The sequence below is a fragment of the Maniola hyperantus genome, chromosome 12, assembly GCF_902806685.2.
Source record: "Maniola hyperantus chromosome 12, iAphHyp1.2, whole genome shotgun sequence".
NCBI classification, from domain to species: Eukaryota; Metazoa; Arthropoda; class Insecta; order Lepidoptera; family Nymphalidae; genus Maniola; species Maniola hyperantus.
In genome coordinates this window covers 5,731,143-5,751,656 of record NC_048547.1, presented here as the reverse complement: position 1 = coordinate 5,751,656, position 20,514 = coordinate 5,731,143, and the positions used below count along the sequence as shown (strand labels likewise).

The 20,514-nt window shown below is 37.3% G+C and overlaps 2 protein-coding genes across 3 annotated transcripts; one reads left to right on the top strand and one right to left on the bottom strand.

Annotated features, from left to right (window-relative positions):
• Nucleotides 1-1,532: 1,532 nt before the first annotated feature.
• Nucleotides 1,533-11,721, top strand: LOC117987261 (uncharacterized). 2 transcript variants are annotated; one of them, XM_069502132.1, is made up of 6 exons: nucleotides 1,533-1,759; nucleotides 2,169-2,508; nucleotides 5,696-5,756; nucleotides 6,968-7,176; nucleotides 10,205-10,367; nucleotides 10,848-11,721. In XM_069502132.1, the coding sequence occupies exons 2-6, from the start codon at nucleotides 2,331-2,333 to the stop codon at nucleotides 10,930-10,932; spliced, it is 696 nt and encodes a 231-aa protein (XP_069358233.1). In that variant the 5' UTR covers nucleotides 1,533-1,759; nucleotides 2,169-2,330; the 3' UTR covers nucleotides 10,933-11,721. The 2 variants fall into 2 exon arrangements, with proteins under 2 accessions (XP_069358233.1, XP_034830112.1); XM_034974221.2 differs by having other exon boundaries at nucleotides 1,533-2,508.
• A 60-nt stretch (nucleotides 11,722-11,781) lies between these two features.
• On the bottom strand, nucleotides 11,782-19,935 carry LOC117987260 (odorant receptor Or1-like). The gene is made up of 5 exons (XM_034974220.2): nucleotides 19,228-19,935; nucleotides 16,543-16,639; nucleotides 15,284-15,397; nucleotides 14,065-14,220; nucleotides 11,782-11,835 (listed from the first exon to the last, which is right to left on the bottom strand). The coding sequence occupies exons 1-5, from the start codon at nucleotides 19,911-19,913 to the stop codon at nucleotides 11,782-11,784; spliced, it is 1,107 nt and encodes a 368-aa protein (XP_034830111.1). The 5' UTR covers nucleotides 19,914-19,935.
• Between the last annotated feature and the right edge of the window lie 579 nt (nucleotides 19,936-20,514).

Sequence of the window (20,514 nt, the reverse complement as noted above, 5' to 3'; positions counted from 1 at the left end):
CCTTGTAGGTCAACTCCTTATAGTGTGATGGCATTATTGTGCAAGCTAAAATGTGAGATGCGAATTTATTTAGTGCACTCTATCGAACAGCTGATGAAACTCAATTTTATTTAGAGCCAACTCAAATTTTACTCAAATAATAAACGAAATCCAAAATCACAGGCAATCATCAGAGGGTCCGGTATCAAGCGTAGGTCAGCAGTTTGGCATCATCAAAAATCCAGGAGCAAGCACAAGTAATCGGGTTAGCAGAATCTCGGAGTCCATATAGCAGAAACAATTCACAAACGAAATAGGGAAAAGAAATAAAAGCACTCAGAAAATTGTAATACACCGTCAAATTCAACCGTCACCAATCCAAAGGCAAAATAATAATTTTATTTTCAAGTAACAAGTCATTTTGTTACGCCATCTACTGGAATTTTGTAATACTACTTCAGCTATCCAAAGCAAAATGCTATGGATATCGTAAAGTTCAATGAGTCAATAATTAAAATTAAGAATTAGCTTTTTCCGATGGTGATGTTGTGAAAATTTTGTATTTTGTTACTAAATATAAATAAATTTGATGAACCAGACAAGTAAAATATGATATTTCGTCAAATCCATAAAAAATATATTTCATACGAACCAAGTGACGCCATCTAGTAATAGTCTTGAACTAGTTACAATTTTAAATATAGAGTGAGCGATCTGTACTTGTTTAATATATTATCTTTGGTAGTAGTTAGCAGTTAGGTATCTACCTTAATTATTTTTCAGGCTTCCGGCACTTCCGGGCTTCCGTAGTAAACCAAGAAACCTTTTGTTTTTCATTCTATCACAAGTAGATACCTATTAGAGCAAAGGCTTGTTTATTTGTAATCTATAAAGTATAAACTCTAAAACTATCTAGGTACCTACTGAACCGATTTCAATAATTATTCTTTCACCATTAGAAAACTACTTTATCCAGAAGTAGCATAGGCTAATATATTATGTACTAGATGATGCCCGCGACTTCGCCCGCGCGGATTTCGGTTTTTTAAAAATCCCGTGGGAACTCTTTGAATTTCCGGGATAAAAAGTAGCGTATGCGCTTCCCCGGGATACAAGCTATTTCTGCACAAAATTTCGTCAAAATCGGTTAAACGGATGGGCCGTGAAAGGCTAGCAGACAGACAGACACACTTTCGCATTTATAATATTAGTATGGAAATATGGATATTATAATAAAATTTAAATATATCCAATCTGCCAATTCGCGCTGGACCAGTGCACCGTTGCAGCCTAAATCCCTTCTCATTCTGAGAAGATGCCCGTGTACCTAATCAGAAAGTGAGCCGGGCGATGGGTTGATGATGATGATGATGATGATGATATAGGTAGGTAGGTGCATCCGAAAGAATAAAATTAAGTGAAAGTGATAATATGATAGATTTTGGTGATAATAAAAATGGCTTTATAGTTTATAGTTTATGAACAAAATCAAAAGGTTGCAGTTGGCCTTCCAATTCCGTTAACTAGGTAGGTACGCACGAGGACAGCTGCATACCGTACGCGTATCTACCTAAATACTATCTACAAGCAATTTATTCAGTATTATAGACGTGTTTCTTGGGCGTTCATTTCACATGATGTATTTCTTCATCTAAAAACCGCAGATCAGTCGGTCTGTAACTTTCAGCCAGACTCCCAGAGTGATATCGTGCGTCCATGCGAACAGGCGCATATCGAGACGCTGCATTTTCTTTCGAGCTAGAGTTTCGTGTAGTTTTTTGTGAGTTTTACAGTAGAATTTATTTAAATAAAAAGCAATAGTACGTATAATCGTTGTGTTTACAAGAAGTGTTTCAAGGTGCTATATTTATGTACTGGCATTGAGCCAGGATAAAAGCAGATGCGATTTTTTCATACAAACAAAATATATTAGTAAATAATTCGTTGATGAATTATTTGTGATTTTAATTAATTTTTATCTCAATAAAAAAGTGAACAAAATAATCTTACTCAAACTAAAACAAAATAAAACATTTTGATCGTTTCTTAATTTTATATTTTCTTATTATTATAAGTTAAGTATCGCGCAAATAAATAAAGTAAATAAATAATAGGAAATAATATTCAACCTACTTAAATAAAAAACCATTAACTGCTAGCATTATTACGTTTTATTATTACGTTCGCAGTGTTATTATCATCGGAGTGTGTAATAAATTTGATGCGTGTAAAGCATTTGGACCGTAAAGGAAACCTTGATAGGTATCTAGCTAGGTACCTACCTATTTACTTAAATTATTCTCGTGATTTCGGAGTACGTTTAATTTAATTAGCTGAGATGAAGTAACAAGATGAGTGTGGCCGTCGATATAAACCAGACCGCTCAGGAAACTGGGTCTAGTCCGCCTCCGGCTGCAAATAAAAGAATTCCCACTGTAAACAGACCTGTGCCTAAGAAGACCTTAGAGTCCAGGTTGTGGGATTTATTGCAGCCCATTGCCAGATTATGGGGACTCATAACGGCTATAGGTAAGTTTTACAACTCCAATAGGGATTAATAGTCCACGACAGGTTGTGATGGCAATCGGGAAATGAGGCGGGGGGACGCCCTGCACACCCGCACGTCACCCGCGCTCGCCGGGGGCTGTGCGGGTGTGCGGGGCGTTCCCTCCCCGATTGCCATTTCAACCTGTCGCGTACTATATTTATATTTTGCGCCAATTATGATCACCTCACTATCTAGATTCAATCAGTAGGTAGGTAGGTCGGTAGGTACCTACTTAACTTACTGCAGATCTTATAGGTTGTTTCCTTTATCTATAGATGTATGAAGTACCCTTGTACTTGTACTCATTTACTTCATTTTCATCATCTTCCGGCGTTCCGAACCAGTGGTAATTTTTTTTTTAAATTAGACTAGCGCTTGGCTGCAATCAGACCTGTCAAATTAAATTAAACTGTTTGACGATTCAAAAGCACTTGTAAAAGTTTACTTGAATAAAAATATAATACTTATTCTATTCTATCATCAAAACATCGTCGGCCCACTAGGTAGGTACTGACTACTGAGCAAGGGTCTCCTCTCAGAATGAAAATAGTTTAGGTCATAGTCCGCTACGCTTGGAAAGTGGGCAATGAAGATTTAATCATAAATATAAATTCAATTAAATGTTTTTACGGAATTTCGGACTATAGACTATAGAATACCAAAGCGTCACGCAAGCAACAGGTAGGTATCGGGTTCAATTCCTGGTTCAGTTCATTTACCTTGAGATGTATTTAAGTAATTCGTTCGATTGGATGTTTGATGACTTATTTCAAGGTACTTACCTACCTACTTAAATAAAATTAAAATTTATACGACTTGAACTATTTTAACTGTTTCAATTAATAATTAATTAGACATAGAGTACCTACGTTGGAGGTTCCCCCCACTAGGTGGACGGACGGCATCAGACGAGTTGCAGGGAGCCGCTGGATTCAGGCGGCGTAAGACCGTGGCGTGTGGAAGTCCCTACAAGAGACCTAAAATATGTCCGACAGTGAACGTCTATCGGTTGATGATGATTATGAGAGTAGGGGTATGGGTTTAATAAAAACTGCCATACCCCTTCCAGGTTAACCCGCTATCATCTTAGACTGAATCATCACTTACCACCAGGTGAGATTGCAGTCAAGGGCTAACTTGTATCTGAATAAAAAAAAAAAAAAAGGTACCTACTATCTACATATTTTATTCAATGTTAAGTAGTTATTAAGTAATAACAATTAATCATCATAATAAGGATTCCATAAAAAATCTGTGGATGTGTATTGTGTACTGTAAACCAATTAAAATTATTTACATTGAAGAATAATGTCTGTAAAGACTGACTACTGGGCGGTGTACCCTAGCCACAGTGCGTAACGTACCTCTATTAATACCTACGTAAAGCATTTTCGGAAAATTTACACGAGCGAAGCCGATTTGATGCGAGTCAGCTACTTATACAGGTACCTAATAGGTTTGTCCCTGAAAATACCACTTTTTTACACAAATAGATACTGTATACCTACCTACCTAATATACTTAGGTACCTACCTATTTATGCACAATAAACTGTTATTAGCACCTAACACAAACGAAACAATAAATAGGTAATTTATTATGAGGATAATTAATTTTATAGCTATACAGGTAGGTATTATAGCAGGTACCATGTTGGTTACCTGCCTAGGTATCGGGTCTACTAAAATGTAGTAGATTCTTACGTTTTTTTTTTGAAGAATAGCCATTGAGTGCGATCTCACCTCGATGCCACGAGGTAAGTTAGAATACCTATAGTCTAAGACAGAGGCGGGCTAACCTGGAAGCTGTATGATACCAAGTTAAATTCATACCCCAAAATATCTAGACACAGACCTTACGGCGGTTACGCACTCATCCGATCCGAGTTCGAGAAAATACGTCCCTTTTTGTTTTGTATGGTAGCTTATGAAATATGTCGTAGGACGTAGATAATCGCTGGTATTCTCACGGATGACCGATAGAACTCGGATGACGGAAGTACAGTGAGTGCGTAATCGCCGTAAGGCATATCTCTCCATAGGCTCCGTTTTTATCCTTTGTGTACGGAACCCTAAAAAGGAATTACAGGCGCTACCTAGCTAGCTTAGAAAGATTTTTATAATAATGCAGAGAGGCAGGAATTCGCAAACATCAATCTAAGGGATGATTTATGCCACCACGTGGCGGGCACGAGCCGTGCCACTTACGAAGCGCGGACGAGGCACGGATTCAAAACATCACGCTTCACTGTGCCGTGGCCGTGCACGGATACGGCACGTGTTGACATAAATCACCCCTTACCCTTCCCCTAAACTAGACGCAATTTGAAATGATTTTACTAAAATTATTATTAGTTAATTTCCATTATACATTTCTAATCTATTTCTATCTTGAAATTTAGTATATTATATTTAAGAAAATAATAAATGAGTAAGTAAACAATTGAAATTGTAATTTCTTCTGCTCACATTTTGATAAGTAGGTACCACTACCTACTAGTACCTATAACCCTTTCAAGCTAAGTTTGCACCACGCGCGTCGATTAAAAAATTTTTTTTTTTTTTAAACTCAACAAGTGGCAGGCAAAAATACGTAGTAGGTACGTGTATGTTCGCATCTTTGTCACTGATACACGTAAGTACGAATTTTCGTCTGCCCCTTGTTGAGTTTTTAATTTTTTTGGTGTTTTTTTAATCGACGCGAGGTGCAAACTTAGCTTGACCGGGTAGTAAGTGCGTATGTCATACCTTTGCACAGTGTAAAATACAAATAAAAATTACCGATTAATCCGAAAAGTTGTGATAGATGTTAAGACGTCCGCCTCCTAATCGGAGATCGGGGGTTCGATCCCGGGCTCCTCTTAACTTTTCAGAGTTATGTCCGTTTAAAGTAATTAAATATCACTTGCTTCAACCAGAGTAAACTACTTCAACGGTGAAGGAAAACGTCATGAGGAAACCTGCATATTGCTGAGAGTTCTCCATAATGTTCTAAAAGGTGTGTGAAGTCTGCCAATCCGCACTTTTGGCCAGCGTGACTATGGCCAAAACACTTCTCATTAGAGAGGAGACCCGTGCTCTGTAGTGAGCCGGTCATGGGTTGATCATGATGATGATGAAGTATCGATGATGAACAACAAAAAAGTGATAGGAGAATTTTTGTTCCCAGTGATGAGTGGTGCGGGTGCCCAACTTATGGTTCTGGACTACGAAGTTGCACCCGGTTTGATGTAAGTAGGAGTGCAGATAAATTATATTAAGTATAGTCCGGTCAATATTGGTGATCCCAACATTCGTACCAATTTTTAGAGCTAAAAAAATATTAATCTTACTTTGAAAGTTGAAAATACTAATTTTAATTGTTCATGAACACATTTTAATTTTTTTTGTGATGTTACCACAATTTCACGGTTTACGGATTTTTCCTCTTACGTGTGCTACAGATGAGACCTGCCTACCTGCCAAATTTCATATTCTAGGTCAAAGGGAAGTACCGTATAGGTTTCTTGCCAGACGGAACCCAAAAAATCATAAAGAAACGACTCTGTGTATGTACCTTTACCCAATGCATAATTTGAGATACATAGGTACACATATCTATAATATCAAATTATGCTGATGAAAAGAAACCATGACGAAGAAATCTGATTGCGAATCCTTCTCAGAAAACTAATTTTAAGAATGTACTATAATAAAGGCCAGAGCACACAACGCATCTTTAGAATATAATTACTAAACAGAGAGACCTATCGAATAAAAATAGGTCAAGTGCGAGTCGGACTCGTACACAAAGGGTTCCGTACCAACATACAAGAAATAATTAAATAAGGCTAGCTTTAAGTTTTATTGTATTATATTTTTTAGGGTTCCTTACCTCAAAAGGAAAAAAGGAGCCCTTATAGGATCACTTTGTTGTCTGTCTGTCTGTCCGTGGTGTCAGTAAAGAAAACCAAGTTACCAGAGTACTTCCCGTTGACCGAGAATCATGAAAAATCGAGTCAGACTCACGCACCGAGTGTTCCGTACTACAGCCGTATTTTTTCGACATTTTACACGATCAATCAAAACTATTATGCATAAAAATAATCAAAAATCTGTTTTAGAATGTACCTACAGGTAAAGCCCTTTCATATGATACCCTACTTGGAATATTAAACTTATTTGAAAGTTGAAAATACTTTGTTCATGAACACATTTTAATTTTGTTTTGTGATGTAACCACAAATTCACGGGTTTCAGAATTTTCCCTTTACGTGTGCTATTTCTTTACCTACCGGCCAAATTTCATGTCTCAGCGGGAAGTTATAGGTTTCTTGACAGAGACAGACACGACAGACATACAGACAGACAGAACTCAAATCCTATAAGGGTTGATTTTTTCCTATTTTCCTTTTGAGGTACGGAACCCTAAAAAACTTGAATTTGTAATTATTTTGCGCAGTGTGGGTGCGATACTAATCTTCCTGCTGGAGACGATGTGGGTGGTGGCACTGTTCGTGGACCTGCTGTGCCGTCGCGGGGAGTACTCCATGAAGCTGCGCTGCTGGGACTTCATGCGGTGGTCGTGCGGCCGAGCCAGGGCGCCGTTCTACGCCTGTGTGGCTACAGCGATACTGTTCGCTAACCTCACCATTTTGGCTACAGTGTCAGGTGAGGAACTATTTCGTACGACAAAAGTCGAAAGTTAGTCTACTCTGAAGTTTTTCCTACCCGTTTAGGAAAGACTAGGTATATCATCTACACATGGATGATGGTGATTTTATAAAAAAAACTAGCTGATGCCCGCGACTTTGTCTGCGTGGAATTAGGTTTTTTAAAAATCCCGTGGGAAATCTTTGATTTTCCGGGATAAAAAGTAGTCTTTGTCACTCTCCAGGTCTTAAACTATACCCATACAATCACGTCAATCCGTTGCACCATTGCGACGTGATTGAAGGACAAACCAACAAACAAACACACTTTCGCATTTATAATAAGGGTACTGATATCTTATTAGTCCAGTCAAATAAGCCACAAAATAGTGGAAGGTTTGCAATAATGCCCACAGAGCTAAATATTAGTGGAGACCTTCGATACACCATTACAAATAAAACATCAAAAGTCCCCATCGATCCCATGTCTGCTAAAAAAGTTTTCAAGGTCAAGGGTCAAATTTTTTGGTTTTTTGGAGTTTTCTCGTAAGCGGTTCAGTTTTATCAAAAAATAGGTCACACAAAAATTGTAGAATATTGTAGTAGGTTTTTTTTATTTTATTTTTTCTAAATCACCATTCCTAAAATATCGCGATTGTAAAAGTTAACGTGGGCGAGTCTGACACGCACTTGGCTGGTTGTTTTATTATTTTCACCTCCATGATACCTTGTAGGTCCTACCTATGTTAATGTCATTTTCTAATGAATTTTAGGGTCAAGTAGACCACGAAATTCATTACAAACTATATTAGAATACCGACTCGGAATATATTATATTAATTTATTTGAGACATTAGGTAATCTATTGGTGTTAGATTCAATTTAAATTTAAGCCGCCAACCGTCGACCTTTCCGCTTTAGTTTTATTAAAGTTAGAGCGAATACTTATATCGTCTCACTGGTTTACCTACAAACATTTTTCTACTTAAATAATAAAAAAATCTTTATCATCATAATTATAGTATGAGTTGAAAAAAGAAACAAATGCGGAACAGTTTTTATCAAAAACTGGCTTTGATAAAATCAATTTACTGTAAACGTTAACGTATGTTACGTTCATCATCATGATCAACCCATTACCGGCCCACTACTGAGCCGGCTCTCCTCTCAGAGTAAGAAAGGTGTAGGCCATAGTCTGCCACGCTGGCCCAATGCTGATTGGCAGACTTCTCACACCTTTGAGAACATTATGGAGAACTCTCAGGTATGCAGGTTTCCTCACGATGTTTCCCTTCACCGATAAAGCAAGTGATATTTAATTGTTGTTAAAAACGCACATAACTCCGAAAAGTTAGTGTACCTACGTGCCCGTGATCAATCCCCCGAACGTCCCGAAAAGAAGCCGGACGTCTTAACCACTAGGCTATCACGTCATGTTACATCACGTAGTTTTATCTTGATATACCAAATTGAATTTCAAGGCAAAATCGTAGCCCGCAAGTCGCAAGAGACTGAGGTTTTTTGTTTGTGCAGCAATTAATTATAAATTATCTCTTATCTTCTTATCAATTTTATTAAAAATTATAGTATCTACAGACTTTTTTACATTCTAGCTGTTAGTACCTACCTATGTGTATTTTATTTTTTGAGTAATTAATTAACAGTAGGTACCTATGGTACGTAGAGGGTACCTAGGTACCTATGGTACGTAGGTATACCCGTACCATTTAGGTACATACATATACAGTAACTAGCTTATGCTCGCGACTTCGTCCGCGTTGACTACACAGATTTCAAACCCCTATATTATCCGTCTAGTAGTTTGAGCTGTGCGTTGATAAACCAGTCAGTCAGTCAGTCACCTTTTCCGTTGTATATTAAAAAAAGATTCCCTTACAAAATCATGAAAAATATAAATAAATCACGACACTTGTTATTGAGCATATATATAGGTAAGTATATGTTAGGTAGCCATAGACATACCTACCTTCGTAATTCGCTCAATTAACAAGTTCCTTACATAGCTACTCATAGATAATGACGATTGTACAGTACCTGGCAAGAAATATTGTACATCGACCTTTGAAAGAGAAACCTAGCAGTTTCGTAGAGCGTTGTCTCTGTCGTTGAGACCGACAAATCGTCATATATGATATAGGTATGAGTGACAGATACCACGCTCTACGAAGCCGAAATGTGTTTCTAAAGGTCGATGTACAATATTCCTTGCCGGCTATTGTATGTAAATCTATGGTTTGGATGGTTCCCTAATTTAGGTGTGAACAGTAATAAGACGACTGAATTTTAAACGGTCTAATATTCATGTTTTTCAAACTTGGCCATTTTCTAACTACTTATTCTTTTTGTCAGTAGAAGAATCAGTTACTTATAAGTACTAACCGATGTATAGTCCGCGACAAGTTGAGATGGCGATTGGGGTATGAGCCGGGGGACGCCCCGTTCACCCGTACGTTACCCGCACTCGCCCGCACTGGTTTAGCGTGGGGGCTGTGCGGGTGTGCGGGGCGTTCCCTCCTCGATTGCCATCTCAACCTGTCGCTTACTACATATAGGTACTCGTATCTCTGTACCAAGTAGCTGATGCCTGTGACATCATTTACGCGGATTTGCGTTTTTTGAAAATGTTGTGGGATTTATGATTTTCCTAGATGCATGCTTTCCCAATACCAAGCGTAAACAAAATTGGTTAAAAAAAATGGGCCTTAAAAAACTAATCACTCAAACAGATTTTCGCATTTATTTCATTAGTAAGTAAGTATTTATTAAGTAAGTATGGATAAATTGAGTTTCTAGTCAAAATTTTCAGATGGATTTGGGCGTATCTACTCATGTGGTATGATTGCCACATTCACTTAATTTAGGTACCTACCTACAATTTTAAAACAATTTACTTTCTCTGAAAATTTCAACAGTTACTCGTTCTATAGTATGTTAAAAATAGAATAGGTACCAACTACTTATAAGTACGACTGAAGACAGAAAAACAATTGGAAGTTTCAATTCAATAAAATTGCAATATTTTCCAGGTGGAATGTTGCTTGTACTGGCGGCGTTGCGAGCGACTGTGCCATTTTCTCCATATGCGACTCACGGGCCGCATTCGCCTCGCGCGGGCAGCACGTTGCTAAGTCAGCACGACTCCAATATACCTGACGTGTACTTTAATGCGGCGCAATCTGCTGACGATAGGTTTGTATTATGAAGCTCTTAATTCGTATAGTATTTCATAAATAGCTTTAATTTCTAAAGATGAAGATAATCAAACTATCAATTTAAATGATAGTGATAGATCACAATTCACAACTACCTACTTAGAGATGGTAAGCTCTAAGCCGAGTTTGTATTATTAAGCTCTTAATTCGTATACATAGTTTGTATGTGTAAAATTCAAAGTCCTGACTGACTGACTGACATTCATTCAAGTTAATTCCATGTAAATTGGTAAGTATTTGGGTCTCCGTCACAAGTGAAGAAATATGTGTTTCAGGATTTTCGGAAATTCAATCCCTACGCGCGCCGATTCAGTAATATCCCACCCGAACGAAACCAATCGATTGAAACAAATACTAGGCAATTACCAAGCAAACTAACAAACAAACAAACATACTTTCACTTTTATAATAGAGGTAGTGATTTTTCCCATTTCAACATTAGTTCTTCAATTTACAGATGCGAAGAAATGACTGTACTTGGCGTGAAGACTCCTGAAAGATCCCGCTCCGTGACACCGAAACCTCGCCTTCTAGATCTTTGACCTGTTTGAGGAGCCATTAAGGAAACTGATTTTCGGCAAAAATGTGAGAAGAATAAAATTGACTGTAAAGCAGGTACCGAGAAGGGTATAAAGGTAAAGGGTTAAAGCAAGTTGGACACGATGGGAGGATGGGAAATTAAACTTTTACAAGTATTTTTGAATCGTCAGCTGCATCTACCACTGGTTCGGAATGCCTTTACCAGTCTATAGAATTCGTTTTGATTGTGATGCGACGCTGACAACGCAGCTTCGCTGTAGGGACGCACGAGTCATGACTGCCGCAACTGACATAATACATTGTGATCGCACAACGACGGACGACATGAGCTTTGGAGGAAATCAGGCCCAAGATATTTATTTACTTTAGAATATGTCGTCTTGAGTACTTATGTAAGTACGTACCTACGTGTTGCGTCTCGACTGCACACACACAACACTCGAAACGAAATCGTGATTTTTGGAAAGTTTGCCTTCGATACAAAGTTTAACTCATCTAGAATAGCCGTCAAGGCCTGAATGATGTAATAAATAAAATATTAATTAAGAAAATAAATAATATAGTAGGTATGTTCGATATAGTCAGATAATATAGTAATTATTTATACTTTTATAAAATGTCCTTATGATCTGTGATAGTATAGATTAGTTAGTTACATATTTCTAAGTTAGGTATAATATACTACTTGAGTAAAGTAAAAAGTACTCGTAGGTACTAATATACCTACTATAAATAATTATGTATTTATTCAAATGGCATGATATAATACTTATGTGCGTGTATTAATAAAATTTAAATATTAATAATATTTGTTTTATTGAATTATTAATTATATTTCAATATTTTTAATTTTATGCTTGTTTTTGGCTTAGTACCGCGTAATATGAATAAGCTGCTTTCATTATCTGGAACAGAAATAAATGTTATGTTAGTGATATTCCAACCATACAAAACAATTAACTCTATTTTTGTGTATACCTACTTATAATATCAGCAATGTATCTCGTCCGATTCGTTTGGATTACAGATATAGATAATATGCGTATAGAAAAGTACTTAATAATAATTATAATATTTATTTATTTGAACAACTCAGTACAGTAATCAACTCTCTGGAATCCTGACCCTAAACTAGGAAATCCCGTGTCTTAGGGGCCAGTGCCTTCCCAAACATAAGATATGAATAGTTAATAATTTACAGCTAGGTAGTGATTGATGGAATGGAACTATGATTCCATCTTAATATTCAGAACTGAATTTTTGCAAAACAATCTCGTGATTTTTTGGCAGTGCCGGCCAGCCCAACTGTTCATAACATTCAGAATGCACTAGGTACTAGCATTTTATTATTATTATTAAGCCTGAAATAAATAAAGGTACTAGCATACATAAAATCAAATGGCCACGTAGTAAGCAAATATTAACGTAGGTACACTCTTTATGTGTGACATTTATTATTTACACAAACACATCACTATAGTACCTTGCAGAAAAATTGTAAGGAAACCTAGTATAATAAGTCTATGAAGGAAACAATTGCGTATGTATTGAAATATAATTTGCACAAACTTTTAGAGAAGCCAAATATAGTTGTCACCCATCTTGACTGTTTAGGTGTTATTAATATTACTACGTGAAAAATACATAATACCATTTTATACGTGTACCTATACGTATATAAAAATCGTACTATGTACATTTATATCCTTACAAGAAATAATTTTTCCTATTTTGATTAATTACTTTGATTTTATTAAGTACCTACTAAAATTAAAATAATATGAAATAAATTATGTTTAACTGAGGTATACCTACTTATAATTTTATTTTCACAAAGCAATTGTGACTAAAATTACCTACCTATAGATAATTGAAACCAAAGTAAAAAAAATTATAATCTAAATAATTAAAACTAAATCTTTAATTAAGTATTACATAAACTGTAAATAATTAAAGAAAAACTCCTTATCGATTCCACTCCAGCGAAATGTAAGTATAATTTTTCATTTTTATTTTCTATTTCGTTTGATCTTCTTAAATATATAAAAGGAAAAGGTGACTGACTAAGTGATCTATCAACGCACAGCTCAAACAACTGGACGGATCGGGCTGAAATTTGGAATGCAGATAGCTATTATGCGTAGGCAAAGGCATCTGTTAAGGAAAGATTTTTGAAAATTCAACCCCTAAGGGGGGTGAAATAGGGTTTTGAAATGTGTGTAGTCCACGCGGACGAAGTTGCGAGCATAAGCTAGTCGTTATATAATATGGCTTTCACTAAAGTAGGTAGATATAATATCGCTAATAGTAGGTAATTGGCTTGTCATACAATTACGTTCCACTCATTAAAACTCAATTGTTACAATTAACGACGTTATGATACGACGAGAATCTATTTACAGAATATTTGTATAAGGTGTTTGAAGTCTGCCAATCCGCATTTGGCCAGCGTGGCAGACTATGGCCTACACCCTTCTCACTCTAAGAGGAGACCCGGCTGAGTAGTGGGCCGGTAAAGGCTTGATCATGATGAATTACTTACTTACTAATAGAATACAGTCCGTTATCAGAATGCTTATTGTTATTACAGGTGCAACATAATTTATAATCCTATTTTCCTTATTGGGTAGGTAGTCGATACCTATAGAAAAAAATCTAAGTAAGTACATCTAAATAAAGTCTTAGGGAACATTACCGTGCTTAGGGTCAGACCAAACTGGCGTAACTTTCTAAGTTGTGAGTAGCGTAAGTACCGGTCTTGCCACATGACGGCACAAAATGAGTTGGTGTAAGTCTATAGTTCTAACTGGTTACAGTTGGTGGCACAAAAAAGAACTCTGATCTTTGAAAGACACAGTGGGTGCGGCAATCTGTCGATCAACTCACCCACTCGATCATCGATCGTGATCGATGGTGGTGCGTGCGAACTGCAAAGGTAAGGCGTGACAGCTGTAGGGATTTCTTGCTGCGACGCTGATGGTTGGTCATGTCAGTTGTTTCGCTGCTTTCGCAGTACTAGGGAACAGTATCTATGCGCAGACAGCCTGCACTATTTTCGAGAGTTCTTTTTAGCTGAAACCAACTGTACGCGACTCAGAACTCATAACATCACGCGCGTTTGGCCTCAGTCTTACAGCAAGAAAGCAGGGATTGTCCATGTTGGCAAAACCGGCCGCAGTAAGCTTTAGCGGGCGTTGAGCTCGCATCATCATCATCATAAGAAGTCTCCGAAGGCGCGGCGGCATTCTCTCCCACTTGCTCGCCATTACTGCATTTGCTACCTGGCCGGCCTGTTTCGAGATTGCTGTCATTATAAAAACTTGTTGTGTTGTTTTACCTAGTTGTTGTCTTTTCACTTTTTCTTGATATTTGAGGCCAATTAGAAAAAGCGATGACAACCTAGTGGTTAAAACGTCAGCCTCCTTATCGGGAGCTTTGGGGTTCGATCCCGGGCACGCACCTCAACTTTCGGAACTATTGTGCGTTTTAGTTCTTTAACGGTGAAAGAAAATATCTTGAGGAAACCTGCAAGCCTGAGAGTTCTCAAAAATGTGTGACGTCTGCCAAACTGCACTTGGCCAGCGTGGTAAGATATGGCCAAACCCTTCTCATTCTGAGAGGAGACCCGGACTGAGTAGTAAGCGTAAGCCGGTGATAGGTTTGATTATGATGAATTAGATTTCCTTGGACATTACCTGAACAAGGAACTAAAAGTACCTATGAGTTCATGAAAAAGTACTTAAGGGTCCTTTCATTAAAAATTGAGTCTGCCCGGCTCTACTCAGTAAAATCTATTTTACGAACTGGTAGTGAAGCTTAACATATCATTAGCTCTAGCACACAGAGCTTACCTACTACCTAGACATGAAATAAATATTTTAGAATTTTTGATGTTTTTTAGTTCCCAAAAATGGAAGTCGATGATAGTGTTCTTCCCGTGGTTCACTGCGATTTCATCCTGTTCCTTCTTATCTGTACAGCAGGTCGAGATGGCAATCGGAGTAAGAGGCAGGGGAATGTCCCGCACACCCGCATAGCGCCCACGCTCGCCCGCACCGGGTTAGCGCGGGGGCTGTGCGGTTGTGCGGAGCTTCCCCACCCCGATTGCCATCTCAACCTCTCGCGTACTATACTTTGCATCTGTAAGCAGTATAATAAGTCAATGTCTAAGTCATGTCAATCTCTGATTTTAATAGATTTAAATTCAAATTTACGGATTTTAAAACGCACCGCAACTCGCCGCACCGCAATACGCGCGCTCCCACTTAGTATATTATTCTGTGCTTATAGCTCTATAGAACATCTTAGAGACGACGAATTTCTTTACTTTAGGTACTCTTGCCAACTACTAACCTGATAAGTTAATTCATTACCAGTGAAGCACTGTATAGCGAGTTGTGTGATCATAGCAGCGAAGAAAGCGAGCGATGTCGCTAAGCGGATTGACAATAAGCTGGAAGCATCTTGCTGCAACAGAAAATTATTGTTATTGAGGTTTAAGATTTTTTGTACGGGGAAAATCTACCCATTCTTTATTTTTTATCGCTCTTATTAAAATCAATACCTACTAATAATAATTACAAATGCAAAAGTGTCTATGTCTGTCGGCTAGCTTTTCACTGCCCATCTGTTTAAACGTTTTTGATTAAAGGTACAGAGATAGCTCGCAACCCAGGGAAGGGCATGGCCACTTTTAGTGCCGGAAAATCAAAGAGTTCCTAAGTTATTAAAAAAAAACCGGCCAAGTGCGTGTCAGAACTCAGACTCCCGCACCGAGAATTCTATACTACAGAATAAGTAAAACGCTAAGAATCACTTTTGTCAACGAACCGATAAACTAAAGTATTAAAAAACTATGCTAGTTATTACATTATACCTAATAGTTTGTACACATACCTACTATTAGGTATGCTTAAAAATATATGAAAATCAGTTTGTGCAGGTAGGCCCTTTCATTTTTTTAAAGGAATATTGTATTAGCCAGGTTTATTATGCTGACTAATATTCCCCTTTCCCTTCCAACTAAGCGTAAAGCTTGTGCTAGGAGTAGGTACGACAATAGTGCAACGGGTGGGGTTTGAACCGGCAACCTTTCGGATTTCAGTCCGATCTTTTAACCGTTGAGCTATTGAGGCCTTATCTCACTCTGTACCTATAGTTATCTTACTTTAAAATTTCAAAAACCCCCGATTTTCCCCCTTTTTAATTAAACTAAAAATAATTTTCAATTTTCTTGATTCCAATGATGTTGGGGCCACTATTTAAACAACTATTCCACACTGAAATAATCGACTGTGACAGACGGACGGATAGATTAAGGCGCTATTTTTATCATTTTGGTACGGAACTCTAGAAACAGATGCCTGGAAATGATCTGAAACCTGGAAGAGGCATGGTAGTTACATTTTATTGAAATAGTTAACCACTCGTTAGGTTGCAGGCGATACCAAATATTTTTTACATATGTATTACACCCTAATAACATTACCTTCCTTCTGGTCCATCGGGTAAAAAAGGATACAAAATAATGTAAATAAATTCAAGAAATAAATGCAGCATCCAAGCAATTTATCTGAATTATGTAAAAAAGTAATTTCACTGTGATATCTCACCGAAACTTGCACCATTACCACGCAAATCGCAGCTATGCTCGAGAGGAGTTGAGTCATAAAGCCGTAGGAATAAGTTGACGCGAATTTCTCAGCACAACTGTAAGAAAAGTCTAGCTGAATAAAAATGTGTAATAATATCATAGGCTAGAGGGTTGTGGAGTCCAACACTAATCTGAGATAAATAGAAAGTAATAATAATAAAATGTAAAATTATTGGGATAGATTTTTTTGAGCACGATGACTCTATACTGGACTAACTGGGGTTAAGAATCGAATTACTCGCAAAATAGGCTTTACGCTGATCACTCTCCGGTATCAACCAGGAGTCTTTTAGCGCCAAGTGTAAAAAACAACCAGGTTGAAGATAATTTTGAATCTCGACTCGATCCTATAAACTACGCGTACCTACCTACAGAATTTAACGACGCATAAATTCACAATACTAAATAGCTTAATAGCTATGGTATAGGGCAGCGTTGGAAGACCCCCCCACTAGGTGGACGGACGACATCAGGCGAGTCGCAGGGAGCCGCTTGGATTCAGGCGGATGTGGAAGTTCCTACAAGAGACCTGTGTCCAGCAGTTGACGTCTATCTGTTGTTGATGATCATGATTATGATGAAAATATAGCTATGACACATGACTAATAATTGACTAGTCATACTAAATCAGCTCAAACTAAGCTTGAAAAAATAAACACTGGTTTTAAGTTTTCAAAATCGGGTGGATAAAGTTCGAGTGATTAAATTTATTGAAGTGATTGTTTGTTCATTCAGCTCTCCGTCGAAAAAGAGTCTAGTTCCATCCCTGCTGAAGATCGTAGACTTATCGAAAAAGATGAATGACACTTTCATCTTGGGGGGAGATGAATATGAAATGTATATTATGTTGATTTAGGCGTGTGAAAAAAGTAACCGAGTGACAATATTGAAGCGGTAATCCGTTGATATTGAACCATGTCGTGTCTCAGAAATGTGGGCTCCCTTATTGCTCGTATTGGCTCAGATTGATATTTTTTTGGCTGTTGAAACTAGAACCTTTTGCGGGACGTAAATTCTCGATGTGTATAAATGATGAATATACTTTTCTTGTCACTTTAATTCTTCATCGAAGCTCTGACTAAGTACAATAATATACAAGCCAGCCCCATTGTTACAAATTAAATAAAAATAAAAATTTATAATAATAAAATAAATCAAACCTTCTTAATTAACTTTCGTAACATATATTTTATTAAAAGTCAAGGCTCTGTTCGCAAACCCAACTTTTTTCCACGTCTACCCACTGCCTCTACTGTTGAATATGGTGGTATCTCACATAACTACGAGAGAATTCAGTAGCAGTAGATATCTGTTTGAGTATTGGTTTCTTATGCGAAGCCCGAAAATGTTTAAGTATGTTTTAGAATAGAAATATGCCATTCAAAGTTAAATAACATGCGATGCATCCTCTAATGGGAAGTTTATAATTAGCTAAGAGGAAAACGTATTAAAGAATTGAAATCCATATGGATTCCAAAACAAGTGTGCAACTTGACTCGATTCCAAAATGCTTAATGTTCATTTCCTAGTTCAGTCTTCTTTTGCTAGTGACAATATTTTGTGAAAACGAAGTTTGTCGCCTCTTGGCATGGGGTACAAGCCCGGCTAATTTACGTCGCAGTTTATTGCAATTTAAGGGTCGTTGACTTGCAGTCTGTTTGCGTGCCAGAAGTTAGATTCAAGTTACATAGTACACTTATAAATCTTGCATTAGAGTATTTGGTTGAGGTTAAAACAAAATTGCTCATTCAAGTCAACCTATTGTATTTTCTCGATTAAATTAGTTCTAACTATTTGATCGTAATAGTATGCTTTTATCGTAAAATTATGATAATGATGATTTTATCGTTAGGTGATTTTCAAATTAGGCATTCGTTAGGCTTTAGGAGATATACCTACCTACACCAGAAGTACCTACAATAGGTACCTATAACAAAATATGACGAATTGTCCCCAATAATTGTCCCTTGTTTGTTTACAGCAATTTTAATTAGGTCATACCTATTATAAAATTGTGTATTTATTGAGTTAATCAAAGGTTTCTTTCGTTTTTAATACGTATGCGTTCTCAGCATGTTTTACACCAGGGTTAAGTGATGCATTGTTATACTAATACTAAAAGAGGTAAAGTTTGTAAGTTTGTTTTGTAGGAACTAGGAAGTAATCGCGGGAACTACTCACCCGATTTTGAAAATTCTTACACCAGTAGAAAGGTATGTTATTCCTGAGTGATAAAGACTTCTTGCTTTATCGGTGAAGGAAAACATCGTGAGGAAACTTGCATGCTAGATAGTTCTGCCAATCTGCACTTGGCCAGCGTGGTGGACTATGACCTAAGCCCTTCAGATTTTGAAGAGAGACCCGCGTGCTCAGGAGTGGGCTGGCGATGGGTTGATCAATTATATATCTGGGGATATTATTTTACCTTTTTACTTGCGTAAGGAAACTGGTACCTACCAATATCTAAACCTATTTAAAAAATGTGAAATTTTATTGAATACTTCACTAGGTAAACTGGTTTTTAACTTCAGCTGACAACTGATGCAAAGAGTAGTTAGGTAGCCTTAATTACGGGAAGACGACGCACTTTTATAAGTGTGATACAAATACTCTCTTTTTAGTAATCAGCATATCGTGTACAAACCTGATTAGCATTTGATGTTGACGGATACAGCTCTTCAACGTATTTTCTAACGCGTTCTCAATTTCTTGCTCCGTGCAATATGTTCTCACAATTCTTTCGTAATAGAGATCCGTGTTATGAGAATAGTCATTCATAAGTGTGTCATCGATATCACGATTGACTTCATTGGATAAATGTTCAATTGTGCGATCGTATGCAGTAATTATAGCTTCCTGCAATATTTCAAATTGAGAACTCATGTGTAATATTATGGAACCAATAAATGTGTCAATGGTCATCACGATATGACCAGTCCAAAGTAAGCCTACTGTTTCTAAAATAACAGTCGAAATGTAAGACTCTTCGCTCTGGTAGCTCCATGGAATGTAAAGCGGCAGCGGGAGTGTCCGAGGGGGCTTCAATGAGGTATCATTCAACTTCGCAACCTCAGCCTTCCAAATAATATCCTGAACAATACCGTAGGCGTCAATATTCCCAATGGTTACCCATCCGAAGAAAACAAAAATAGCAGTGAGTATTCGCGTAATTTTGACAGTATGTTGATTCTTTTCAGAGTTCTGGTAAAAATTCTGGGAATCAATCGCCAGAGTACGTACAATATCTTGAATTTCATTATTTTTGAACAAAAATATGTACAATTTTATAATAGTCAGATCATGGGTGACCACAAAAGAAAGACTAAACATAAACCGATCGGGATCCTTTTCGCCCACAAATGGATCAATCGTCTCCAGTCCAACAAATCCCGCTACCCAGACGACTTCTGTTATTATAGAATAGTAAATGTACAGTCCAGGGAAATTCTGGGTGTCCCCTTCATCGGGATGATGCCACCATCCTAAACCAAGGAACCGGAATAAAATATAATGTACACCAAAGTAACTCCTTGGTGCAATAAGCGGTTCCGATCTTTCTAAGTCAGACATGGTAATCCTTCTTCGTTTTATTTTATACTGACGTATTCATTTCTAGAGATGGTATAATATAAACCACCATATATAATGACGATCGTAACTGCTTGCATTTTTAATGAATATGGCTGTGATTGAGCTTACTTTGGCAAATATAGTGTTGTCACTAATACTATAATTAGGTAGGTAGGTACCTTAAATCGGAAGAGATCGTAGTGTCAAGCGGCAGCGATGCGCAATTTGTTATTAACAATTAGGCTTATTATAGATACTATCATACAACTAGGAATCAGACGGAAACGTTTAAGTGCGGAAACCAGCCCAGAGCGAAGAAGAAGAAGAAGAAGAAGACAACTAGGAATCAGCTTAGCTTGAT